The sequence below is a fragment of the Apteryx mantelli genome, chromosome 16, assembly GCF_036417845.1.
Source record: "Apteryx mantelli isolate bAptMan1 chromosome 16, bAptMan1.hap1, whole genome shotgun sequence".
In the NCBI taxonomy this organism is placed as follows: domain Eukaryota; kingdom Metazoa; phylum Chordata; class Aves; order Apterygiformes; family Apterygidae; genus Apteryx; species Apteryx mantelli.
The window spans coordinates 15,921,491-15,933,496 of NC_089993.1; the positions used below are offsets into that span (position 1 = coordinate 15,921,491).

General features: G+C 44.9%; 1 protein-coding gene across 1 annotated transcript in view; it reads right to left on the reverse strand.

The window, feature by feature from the left end:
• Positions 1–12,006, reverse strand: part of MAD1L1 (mitotic arrest deficient 1 like 1) — a 383,289-nt gene that overhangs the window by 85,054 nt on the left and 286,229 nt on the right. The window contains exon 17 of the mRNA XM_067306376.1: positions 10,653–10,843. Coding sequence (XP_067162477.1) covers positions 10,653–10,843 — 191 coding nt within the window. The remainder of the gene's footprint in view (positions 1–10,652; positions 10,844–12,006) is intronic.

Below are 12,006 nucleotides of genomic sequence, written 5' to 3' on the forward strand. Positions count from 1 at the left end.
AGCTACACTGCATACGTCATGAGAACTATTCACTGAACATACCAACAGGAGCATAAACCCCATCCTACCCTGCGCACATCTATTCTGCTATCTGCTTTATATAAAAATCACCTGCAGATATTCTCTTTCCAGATTCAGATACATCCCAGAAATGCAAAGTGACATCTATCATATGAAACATTCTCTAGAGCCTTCCATTAAGACAGACAAACCCTTCAGTTTATGGTTGAAATTTATGTCAGTTCCCCAGAACACGGTTCAAATAATTCCACTATTATCAGCTGTATACTTTTGTTGAAACTGAATACAGATTAGGAACAAATTAAAATTTTCAAGCCTCAGTTTGATATGAGCTGATATATTCCCTCCAAGATATAGGCAGACAAGCTTGTCTTCTTCATCTAGAAGCTAAAGATGCCATCAAAGGACAATCTGGGGAGTTATCAAAGCTGGAGGTCATCCTCAGCTCTCAGCTCCCCTGATTCCTCCGTGAAGGAGGAAGGAGCAAAGTGATTTAGCTATGAATCCTTATAAAATAGATTTGACATAAAATACCTTTCCGTATTTCATGCTCAGAAGATGTTCTCATGCAATTGGCAAGCAAGAAAATACATTAAATCCAAAGTCCTAAAATAGTATTAAGTTACCTGTTCTTATTGCTAACTTTCAGATGGATCTGAATTAAAATTTTCCGCATATAGAGTTAGGACCATTTGTGCACTTGTTTGTATGAAGCAAATGGGAGAATAGGATAGGTTTTTCACCATTTCCGTGTATATGAATTAAGACAGTTGATACATTATTAAATCCTAACACTAATTTATGTCCATATTATGTATTAATTCCTTAAGTATACGGCATGTAAAGAGGGGAGTTGCAAAGACTTGTTCAGTAGCATAGTGTAGGACTCTGCCAGAGTTATAACGACACTCCGTGTAGCAATGCTCTTTCAAAGGCTTTTCAGTTCTCTTCTGCATTCTGTCATTGTTGCACAGATACAGCACCATGGCAAGGATACAAAGATTAACAGATTCATATTACCACACTGACAGAACATGTTATGATCTGGAGAGCCTGGATGGCACATTGTGCCCAAGACCCCCCCAGTGGTGTGAAGAACATCAAATTTCAAGAAATGCCATGTCTGAATGCCTGATGTGCTTCCAATCATCCTCAGCAATAACTGAATATAGTTAGGTTATCTTGAAGCAAAGCAGAAGGTGCACTCACAGAGGAGAGCATCAGTCAATATTTTTGCTTTCCTAAAAGTGGTCTCTCAAAAATAAAATGTAGGAGACATCTGCTTAGTTAAAGCTCTCAGGGAACACCCAAACCTCAAAGAGCTTGGGTTCCTATGAAGAAGAGCTGCCTAACAAGCTTTGAAATATCAGCTCTTATCTTAAACTGGCAAGCTAGTTTGAGAAAAAGCATATTAACTGGCTTATGCAGCCCTAACTTCATGGTTAAGAGCCAGGTAGTAATTGAGCATTTAGACTTTGAAGCATGGTAATAAGGATGACAGAAGGAATGTACAGTTCTGAGTCTATTCTCAGCCCTTGGTGGTGGTCCCTTGGCTGCCACAGGGGAACTGTGACCATGACACTCCACCCTGTGCTCCTCAGTGGTCCCCTACTATATTCCTCCCCACTCAGCTGTCAGGCCTGGTGGGAAATGGCCAACAACCTCGTCAGCCAAACTAAGTTTAGTTTGAAACCTTTTAACTCTGAAATCCCAGATGATAGAAAAACACAATCATTTATATTTACACCACAACATATAAAATTAATGGGAGACATTTATATGAGCCCAGATGTAGACTTCAGATACAGATGATAGATATATCAAGACCACACCACCCATGGGAATCTTTTGCTGTGTTTCAATATTTGCAGACAGCTTTTTATACACACAAACAACACCTCCTCCCTTCCATCACTAATTGTATTTCCTCCCTGGAGGACAGCAAATCTTTTGCCCCAGTCAAGCGCAGGTAGTAGCTATAACTCCCAAAGCAAGAGATAAGTCCTAATTATATTTGCATTTAAACAACGTGCTGCTTGCTCAAGAAAGAAGAGCGGCAGCGGAGAGCTGCCACTCTTCCTGGTGGCTTTGTGTAGGCTGAGCTGCAGGGAGCTGTGCTGCTAATAACTGGGGCAACTTGAAGGCTGGTAGGTGCTTTGCCATATGTTACCAGCTAAATCTCACCTCAGTTTTTTCCTGAAGCTAACTGCTTTTTTTTTTTGGAACATACAGGGAAAAGAGGAAGTATCAGCGCAAAAGTCATCTTGAAGCTCCTTGGCCAATGCTCTGATTGCATTCCCTCTCAGCCAATCTTTGCAGCCAACTAAAAGGAGTCTTCAGGCTTTTCAAAGCTGTCCACGCAAGATCACAAGCAGAGAAGAGGGCCACAAGGATCACCAAAGTTCATGAGATCATTTGTCAACCCAAGAATGGTACAGAAGCTGATGTCATGACACAACGTTGCTGCAGCGCAAACATGCCAGCCCTCGAGCAGACCAGCACCAGCGGAGGAGCCTAGGGCTCACCCACGGCAGCAGAGATGGCCTGTTCCCCCTCCTCAAGTCCAGAGGTGGACAAATAATTCAGCCTAAATCTGATTTTTCCCCCTACACATCCATGCTCTCTTAGCCTTTAAGTTCATGACCACCGATGTGCTGTTCCTGGCACGCACCAGACCTTGCTCCTTAGCTAGCACTCCTGGCAGCAGTGCCCTGGACAGAAAGTCAGAGGTTTTTTCTAAGTAGAGTTTTGTGACTACAAATATATCTAAAACAATAGAATTCAGTCAACAATGTCCCTTTACAGGAGAGTGAAACAGGCAAGATAATAACTGAGAAACTATCAAGGTTGCAACGCACCAACAAAAGGAAGAAACTGGTTTATGATTTCCCGGCTGCTGGTCAGCGAAGCGTGGAGCGGCGCTCACTCCCTCCAAGCCGGCCCCGGCAGGCCACCAGCACGGCCCGGCTTAGCACTAGCAGCGTGGGGGGCAGCCCGTTTACCAAGCTGTGGAAATCCGTGGTACCCAAAAACTCAGGGCTTCTCTCCCCAAAAGGAAGAAAACCTCCACAAGTTTCTGCTCCTTTTCATTCGCAGCTTTGCACATAAAAGCAAGCGAGGAGCGGGGTTGTGGTTTGCTGACACGGCTCTGCACGTTCTGCGAATTCACAAGAGCGCCGGGGAAAACGACAAGTGTGCATCAAAAGCAGCTTTTCAAAACACCCGTTTCATGCGCGCTGTGACGAGGCCTTTGTACTCCCCAGCCTCCCAGACTCGAAGCCATCGCCTTTTCCTTCAAGAGCTCTGATCACACAGACTCTGACTAGAACATTTTTTGAAACTACCTGAGATTCAAAAACAATTAAACAAATGGGAAAGGTTTAATGCCGATAAAAGGTGGCGAGAACCCACAGGGAGCCGGTGCGTGGGCAGGGCAGCAAGCCCGCCGGCCCCAGCAAACCTCCACCCCACGCCGGCTCCGTGGCACGGCTGAGAAACCATTTGCTGCGTCTATTCACCTACAACAGAAGTTGGCGGCACTGGTTATAGCTCCAACGTTTTCATGCACCGCAGAACACTTCAAAAAGCTTCTCAACCCTTCCCGTGAAGTACTGGTAAGATCCTGAACCCAGGGGAGAGGGACAGAAAGCAGAGTGACCCAGTGCAAAGCCGCACAGCGGTTTAGCGGAGGAGACGGGAACAAGCTGCAGGAGGGCTTTGCTTCTGTCCCCTCTTCCATCCATCCACCCGTTAACGCCGCTCCTCTCGCCGGGCGCAAACGCAGGCCCACGCAGCCCTCTGTACGCTGCTCGAACGCAGCGGCGCAGGTGCAGATGCCGTCAGGGTGGTGCTCGGCCCCAGCAAACGCACCTCCGCTCAGCGGGCGCCTCGGTGCCAGGGCAAAGCAAGGTGGCTCGCGCGGTGGCCAGCTGCCCCGGGGCACAGCCGGAGCTGGCACGTGGCCTGCCCGCGCGCGTATGCCCTGCACCAGGCATCCTTCCGAGGCCGCGCGAGCGCTATCCCGGCCCAGATGCTCCGGTTTAATTAAATCCTCATCGGTGTCCTTCTGTGCTCCGTGTTGGTTTGTGAAAGAGCCACTTGTGACTCTCCTTAGGCAGACGGGGGTGTCTCTCCCGTTTCATTAAATAAGAGATATTTTAATGAAGAGAAAGGAGATTTGGAAGGGAGGTGAATCACAAACTTGCCAAAAAAAAAAAAAAAAAAGGTACATTCTAGTAGTTTGGTTCCTGACTGTTCTTGCCGGAGCAGTGAGGCAGCTGCTGGACAGGGCAGGGTCCCTCAGCTGGGCTGGCTGGCGTTTGCTGTGCCCACTTGAATGAGGCCACCAGCAGCAGTGTCTGCAGCGTGGTGGTGGCTGCAGTCAGGTCGGGAGCAGAGTTTGGGGGAACGACTTGAAAGCTGCCCTTTTCCTGTGCCTCCTTCGCTGAGAGAGGGGGGAGGTAGACTGGCGGAGGGAAGAAGGATGGAGACGTAGACCTCACGGCGAGACAAGCATGGCACTGCTTGGGGTGCAAGGAGGGAAACCTCAGGGTACATCAACGACACTGCCATGCCACCAGGGTGGGAGTGAGCAGGGGATGGGAAACGGCAAAAGCACCTCGGTGGCTCCCAGCTGATGGTTACGAAGCAAACGATATGGAAATGCAGAAGATCAGCCTGACTCTAACACAGCTTCTCTGAGCCAACCACACCTGTCCCACCTGAAAACAGGCCTTGTCTTTTGAAGTGAGGGATTGGGCATCTGCATCATCCCACACTAGCACAGTGTCTTCATCCTCACAGCGCTCCAGCGAGAGGCAGGAGTATTATCCCCATCACGCAGATGGGAAACAGAGGCAGAAAAAGAGCACTAACTTTTCTCAGAACAAGGGTTTCAGCTCAGCCTTCTACATCTTGGAAGAATATCTTTCTGTTCAGAAATTCTGCAGTAAAAAGAATACCTACTGTTCGATCTCCCTCAATTCAACTATCCTCGAGGTGACTGGTTTCATTAAAATAAATGAAAAAAATGAAAGAAAAAAAATCCTACCCTGCCTTAGAGGGTAGATATTTGTTCAGGGAAGCAGTAAGAGAGAAGCAGTGTCAGGAGGAAGAGGAGAAAAAACAAACAAACATCAGAGCAGAATAAGATGAAGACAGTAGCAAGAATTAAAGTTAGGTCCTAAAATGAAACAGGCCAGTACAACATCCGAAGCAACATAAAATGTAGGAAGTTTAAATACGGGATTTGATCCTGTAACACCACAGGCTGCTTGACAGCGCTTGGTTTAGAGCTGTTGATTAGGGAAAGTGAAGACGGTTCCTTGCCGACCTTTCCAGGAATTCCAGCGCAGCTCATCCGGCAGCAAGGCATCACACTTGCACCGAAGTGGCAGGCGCCTCCCGGAGCTGCGCAGAAATCAAGTCTCCAGAAACCACATGGGAAAATTGAAAACAAAATATAAAAATAAAATAACTTGTAATTAACAAGAATGAGGAGTTAACAGAGGCCTACAATCTCTAATCAATCTCTCGCTGCCTGGCCTGCTCCACCGATGAGCTCCATTGTTATTTCTGATTGTGTGTGCAAGAGTGCGAGACGGCTGCTGGAAGAATAGCACTCCATCAAAATTGCGATTTCTTCCTCCTCTTGAGACTCATCAAGGGTGAGGAGGAGGAGAGGGGAGAAGATAGAGATGCAAAAAGAAACAAACAGCTAGAACAGGCTTCTCAAAGATACTCTGCCGGGTTCAAGGGGGAAATAACTGAAACTGCAAGTCTGCCAGCATGCGCGCTCCGATCCAAGCTCCCATGGCGCTGTCAGCTGCAAGACCAAACACGAACACTCGGGCAAGCAAAAGTAGTCCCCGTATTAACCAGCCTGCTTGGTCCGAGGCGTGCATAGCTAACGGTGCACCCAAGCCCCTCTGCTGTCGCAGCCGCACTGCAATCTCTGCACCCCCAGCAGATTAGACTCCCCCTTGCACATTTAACCATTCGAGTTCTGTCTCTTCCTTTCAGCTAGTAATTTTTCGGCATCATGTTGTGTTTGAAACATTACCTCTGAGTTCTTTCTTATTTGACCCAGCCTCATTCCCCTCCTCCAGAACAGATGATTGAACTATTACTTCTTGTCCACATAGCTGCCCTACAGGCACATCTCACACATCCTGTAAATGTAGTGGCGACAGGACCACAGGCTACACAAGCAATGGGGCAAGCGAAGAAAGACTGGCAAATTAAGGGAGCAAAGAGAGAAGTGTTAATTTAGTAAATAAACAAAGGAGGGGAAACTTAAGGAAGTCACCTACCTACCTACCTATCTCAGGCTTCTATTTAGCTCCAGTTGTTTCTTTATTGTAAGAACTGCTGTAAGTCCATCTAGCCTAGCATCCTGCCTCCAAACAGCCACCACCAACAGATGTTTAGGGAAAAGAAGCTTAAGAAACAGTAAATATTAATAAGCATGAGGTGATTTGTCGCTGCAGACTGACTCCCACCTTCCAGCAATCAGTGGCTGAGGTAATTCCAGATCTTCAAGGCTCCATCAGGGCCATCTATTCCAGATACCTGCATCCTCATTAATTGTACCATTAGTAACTTTTTCCTTCAATGTTCCATGCTAGTCATCAATCCACAGCTGGTATCTGTCCTTGCACTGTACCCTTCATCTATCCAAGAACCCCTAAACTAGCAAAGCCTTTATTCTTTCATCCCTTACGTTTTGCTGCTATACCGACAGTGAACCACATGAGAAGCACGTGTTAACTCTTCAGGCTGCCTTGAAGTTTTATAGTGATAGTTCCTCTTATACATCTGCAGACCAACTCTTCACGTAACTGCTTAAACAGATCTGAATCAAAGACAGTGTGTGATCACTGGCTGTCAGTTCAGCAGATTGCAGAAAAGCTGCTGATTTTATTACCATATCACTTTTCCAACTGGACACCAATAAAGGTTTTATTTTGCAGCAAGAAGTGCCAGCCTCAGGCCTGGCAACATCTGCGAACTGTGTCATGATGCGTCTGTTTTCATCTGCTGGCTGATATCTTGGGTATTCTCTATCAAGGTAGAAGGCTTACCATCTTGGGGATGCTTTTCTGCAAACCACTGTTGGTGTTTGTGTTTCCATTTGATAGTTTTGGCAGAAAACAACAACATGGGCAAGATCTGGAACGAGACAGAATTCTATATTCTGGAAGACTCGGCTCTGGGGACATAGAAAATAAGGGGAACCAGAAGCTGATGTTCTGTCTAAATGAAGCCTTTTGACTAGGACTGTTTATGGGCTTAGACACATAATACCACAGCTACAAAACAACTGAGCTCCTGCTTTCAGCCGCACCTTGAAGCAGTATGGTCATAAATTAAAAGGATTTCCTCTGCTTTCATTTAAAACTGATTGGCTTCAAATACCTTGACTGGGACCAATTTCTTTAGGCACACACACAAAATAAAGCCCACAATTTACTCTCTCTGCACTGTTTGTTCATTTGTATGAGTGTCTCCAAATCATCTCCTCTTCAAATTTGACCAGTCTCTCTGTTTACCAAAAGCCTTTCTTTGTCTGAAACAATTTTTATTGCCTTTCTAAAGGCCTCGCTCTCTTACTGTCGTTCGGGACCTACCCAGAGACAAGGGTAAACAGCATGATGTACACGCGGCCAAATGACGACATCCTCATTTGCCACGGCTTAATTCCAAGTTAGCTGAACTGATTTTGAGGCTTCACAGCAATGTTTGTTTGTTTTAATAGATATCTTTAATAGATTGTTACAAATGCAGTTCTTGGGTATCTCATGAGTGGCCTGGCCTAGACACAAATCCCAAGCATTATACAGAATGCAAAGTTTGTATTATGGACTAACACATCTAACGTACCAGCAAAAGTAACAGAATATCAAAACTGCCAAGTGACCCAGTAACTGTCAAGTATTACTTTCCCCCCAAATCATCGGAAACTAAAATCCTGGTGAGGAATCTGTACATCACTTTCCACAGCATTTAATTAAAAGAACAAAAAAGAGCAAGCAAGTGTGAGAGCGAGATGTGAAGTCTGAGCTGTGCCTTGCTGCCTACGCACTCGCACACGGAGAGTCTGAACACCACTGGAACATCCTTCAAATTGATGAGCTCATCTGTTGTATCCATAGGGATTGCCAATAAATATTGATATGGTTTCATCGGAATTCAGTGCTCATTTATGGATGTAGTCATTTGTATTCACAGCATGCCATTGCGATTAACCCTTTCACTGAGGCTGTAACTCTAATTAACGTGAATTGGCTGGAAACATACAGCATGTAGATAATATGCTCTAACTACAGTAACAACATACATTACTTGGGAAAACTAAGCATGCCTTTCATCTTCATTTAGCTTTGAAGGAGTTACATTACAGTAGCTACTACTGCATCCCTGCTATTGAAGCCTCACTGAAAATTAAATGCCACCAGCAGCGCTACTGAAATATGCCCTAAAGTTTACAGGCAAACTACAGAAGCTTGTAAAGAGCCAGGGGACTTCTCCGATTTAATTATATAGACCCTGTTCCATAAATTGCTTGAATGGAATAAATACAAATAGCATTCCCTGCTTTGTGACCTCTTTGGGTTAATGAAATGCACACAAACACCCACAGTCAGTTACGGCTCAGAAATTCCACAGCATAAACACACAACCTCGCTGAAAAGCCATAGTCAGGATTCAAGTGTTGGTAGATACATGAGAACCAGCTGCCAGAACTCAGCAGGGAAATACTGTGTTGTTTATATTCCACCACTATTCTAAACTACAGACTTTGGGAATTGTCTGCGATTTACTGAACAGTGAGAAAGGGTCCGAGATTCTGTTGTTCAGGCTCTGATTATCAAATCTGCTTCTTTTACCCAAAGAGGTGTGTGAAGTAAGACAGGCAGAGGAATCCCATGAACCAACAAGCGACCCATCCTTGGATTTGGGAAGTATGAGATCTTGAAACTTCTGCTCTACCTGGTGACATTGAATCCTTCCTCCAGAAATACTTGTGAATGAAGACTTGAGTGAAGGAAAGAAAGCAAGAATACTGTTTAGACAAAAGAATCTACACTTGCCTATTCACTGTCCTTCAGGTAAACTTTTTCTACTGTCACGGCATGAAGAAGATTTTAATGCTACTGGAGACAAACTAAAAAGAAGCCAGCCAGTTCTAGTTCAGGTGGGCAGTATGCAATCTTCCCATATAACCCTCGCCACATATACCATCTCTCCTGCAATACACACCCTGCCTGGGACACAGGAAGAACTGTTACTTGTACTGTCTGGCCATGGCATCCAAAAGAAGTCTCCGGGAGTCTGAATAAGTTTCATTCACTAAACATGTAACAGTACAGGTGTGAACACAGGCCCCTGGAGGTCTTAGAGCTAACAGTATTGCACCATCTCAACAGACAAATATTTTCAGGATTCAAGGACAGTACCTCAAAACAAACAAAGTCTCCCTTCTCCTTGGACAGCGGGCTTTCTTTTCCAGCTGTCATTTGACTCAGTCCAGGAACCTCATAAGGCCAAGTAATATAACTATTTAGGGGATATTTTCCTAGTTTCAAGTTAAGGATCCTAGGCGCTGTCCTATGCTTACTGTCAACTTGCTTTATTTGGTGGGTTTTCTTTGGGGCTCTAAAATTGGCCAAAATATTTGTCTTGTTATGTAAAGAAATAATACTGCAGCATTGTGCATGCTGCACACGGCAGTAGGTCTGTAGAAACAGAACTTCTCCAGTTCCTGCATGTATATTCCCCACCCGCATTGAACTCCTCCAAAATCCGCATCCTTCTCATAAATGAGACTCACCCCAGGGGAATCAGTCGGAAGCAAATGTGATTTTGAGTGCCAATTGTGGTTGCCACGGAAAAGGGAAGAGTTCTCCCACTGATCTGTAAACCTGGGCTGTTGACACTCGAACCAATGTAAAGATGCCACTAAACAGCTTGGTGACTCTAATGTCACGCCTAATTCTCTGATGTGTCAGTCCAACTGTGCTATCTGGAAGATAACACAGAAGAAAAAAAGCACCTATCAAACCACAACCCAAACTCAGACCACCTAGCTAGACCAATGCTGCACGAGATTGACAGCAGACAGACTATTCTTGTTACTCATCTGTGCTGTTCAGATAAATGGCACTTCGCACAAACAAGGATGAGCTCAAAAGAGATTCCGATTTACATGAAGACAAGATGATGACACACAGGCAGGCTAGAGGATAGCAAAGGCAGTAAGGACATCTCTTATAGTGAAGCAAGGATGAAACCTTGATGGCTACATAAGGTTTTATTGCTGTAGTGTATATCATTGATAATAGAAAAAGGTGAATTGTGAGGCCAGATATCTTTGCTATTATGCATATATAGTCTCCTCTCTTTACTCCCGGTTTACTTTGATATATAAGTGGGAGACCAGATGCCAAATCTTCTAAGGCAATTTTTTAAAAGAAGAAAGGATCTTTATTTCCCTCAGAAGGAAAAACTTGTCACGTAGCAGGGGAGCAATGATTTTGCAGTGTAATCACTGAGAAAGAGCAAATACATTCTGGCACGGTGAAAACCAGGAACCCAGAGAAGCAGGTGCAGCAAGGAGCGCGCAGACCTACCTTAAAGAGCAGGCAGTCCCCTTGGTGCTCGGCATAAATCGAGGTGAGTCGATACTGGTTCTCAGTCGTGATGTCAATCTGGTATCCCGTTAGCGTGTAGCACACCTTGCGAAACTCCTGGATTTTTGTCTGAAAAACTTCTTTCAGACGCTGGTTTTTCAGTTCTGCACTTTCCACTTGCTTCTTCAGCTCTAAGTAGGGGAAGAAAACGGGTACTTTGTTATACATCATCAGCACAGAGACCTTGTGTCGCATTTACAGTGCTAGCCAAACTAAGTGAATTGAAAAGGTTAATTACATTTTTAAAAAGTGAATTAAGCAAGCAGAGTAAAGAAACAGGCAAGCTAGATTCCTCTCCTCTTGCCCCCAGAAGACCAAAAGATAATAAACTGTGGAATGAGGAAAACGGATATGTCTTAGTAGGATGAATTTTTCTTTCGCTCGGCCAGTCTTTTAACAACTTACTACAAAATTCAAAGTTATAGCATCTGTTTCCCCCCCCCCCCCATCTTATTTCCTATCTAGAACCCAAGAGAAGGGTATTGTGTTACAGGGAGCAAGAAAGTGGAAAAAATGGTTACAAATGTGCCTCTGTAGGGCTGTGTCAGGAGGAAGCTGGCAATAAGGGAAATCTCCTCCAGTGCACACTTGATTTGACTGTAAGTGCTTCGATCTCAAATTGTCACACTGTCTAGGAATCCCTTAAGATTTGGGAAGGGGCTTTTATTGTTATAAAAAGCCAGAAGAGTACCACTGTCTCCTTCCATTTGCTACCTTAACTGGACTAGTCCCTAGAAGAGAGGCCCTGCGAGACTGCCTGCCACTCACCCCGTGTTTTATTGCCACAAAGGGAGCTGCCAGCACTGTGAATCCTTCAAGACAATACACAACAATTACCATGAATCTTTCACCCAAGGTGCCTTCTGAGTAATTAAACCTCGATTTATCCCCCCATTAATTACAGAGATTGGCTTTACTTTAATATACATTAGAGATCTCTCCCAAGTCAGCCTGTTTTATCAACACTGCAGTCCAGGGCTAGAAAAAAACCTGACTCTTTCTCAAAGCAAATAGACTTCCTCGCTCAGGTATCTCTGTCATTCTGAGGTTTAGGGCTACGTCTATGCAGTGATCAGCGACATAATTGCAGCACATGTAGGCCATATCTCTTTATTTTAGCTAGTTCAGGCTCCAGCACTAGGACAGTGGAAACTTCAGTGCAAGGCGACTGCTTGAGTGTGAAGGAAGGCTGCTGGCTGGCTTATACAGCCCACGCTAAAGTATCACTGTCAGCCAAACTATCTGGACAAAGGTTTTGCTTAAGCATTTGCCCTAATGTGTTAACCTCGGCCTC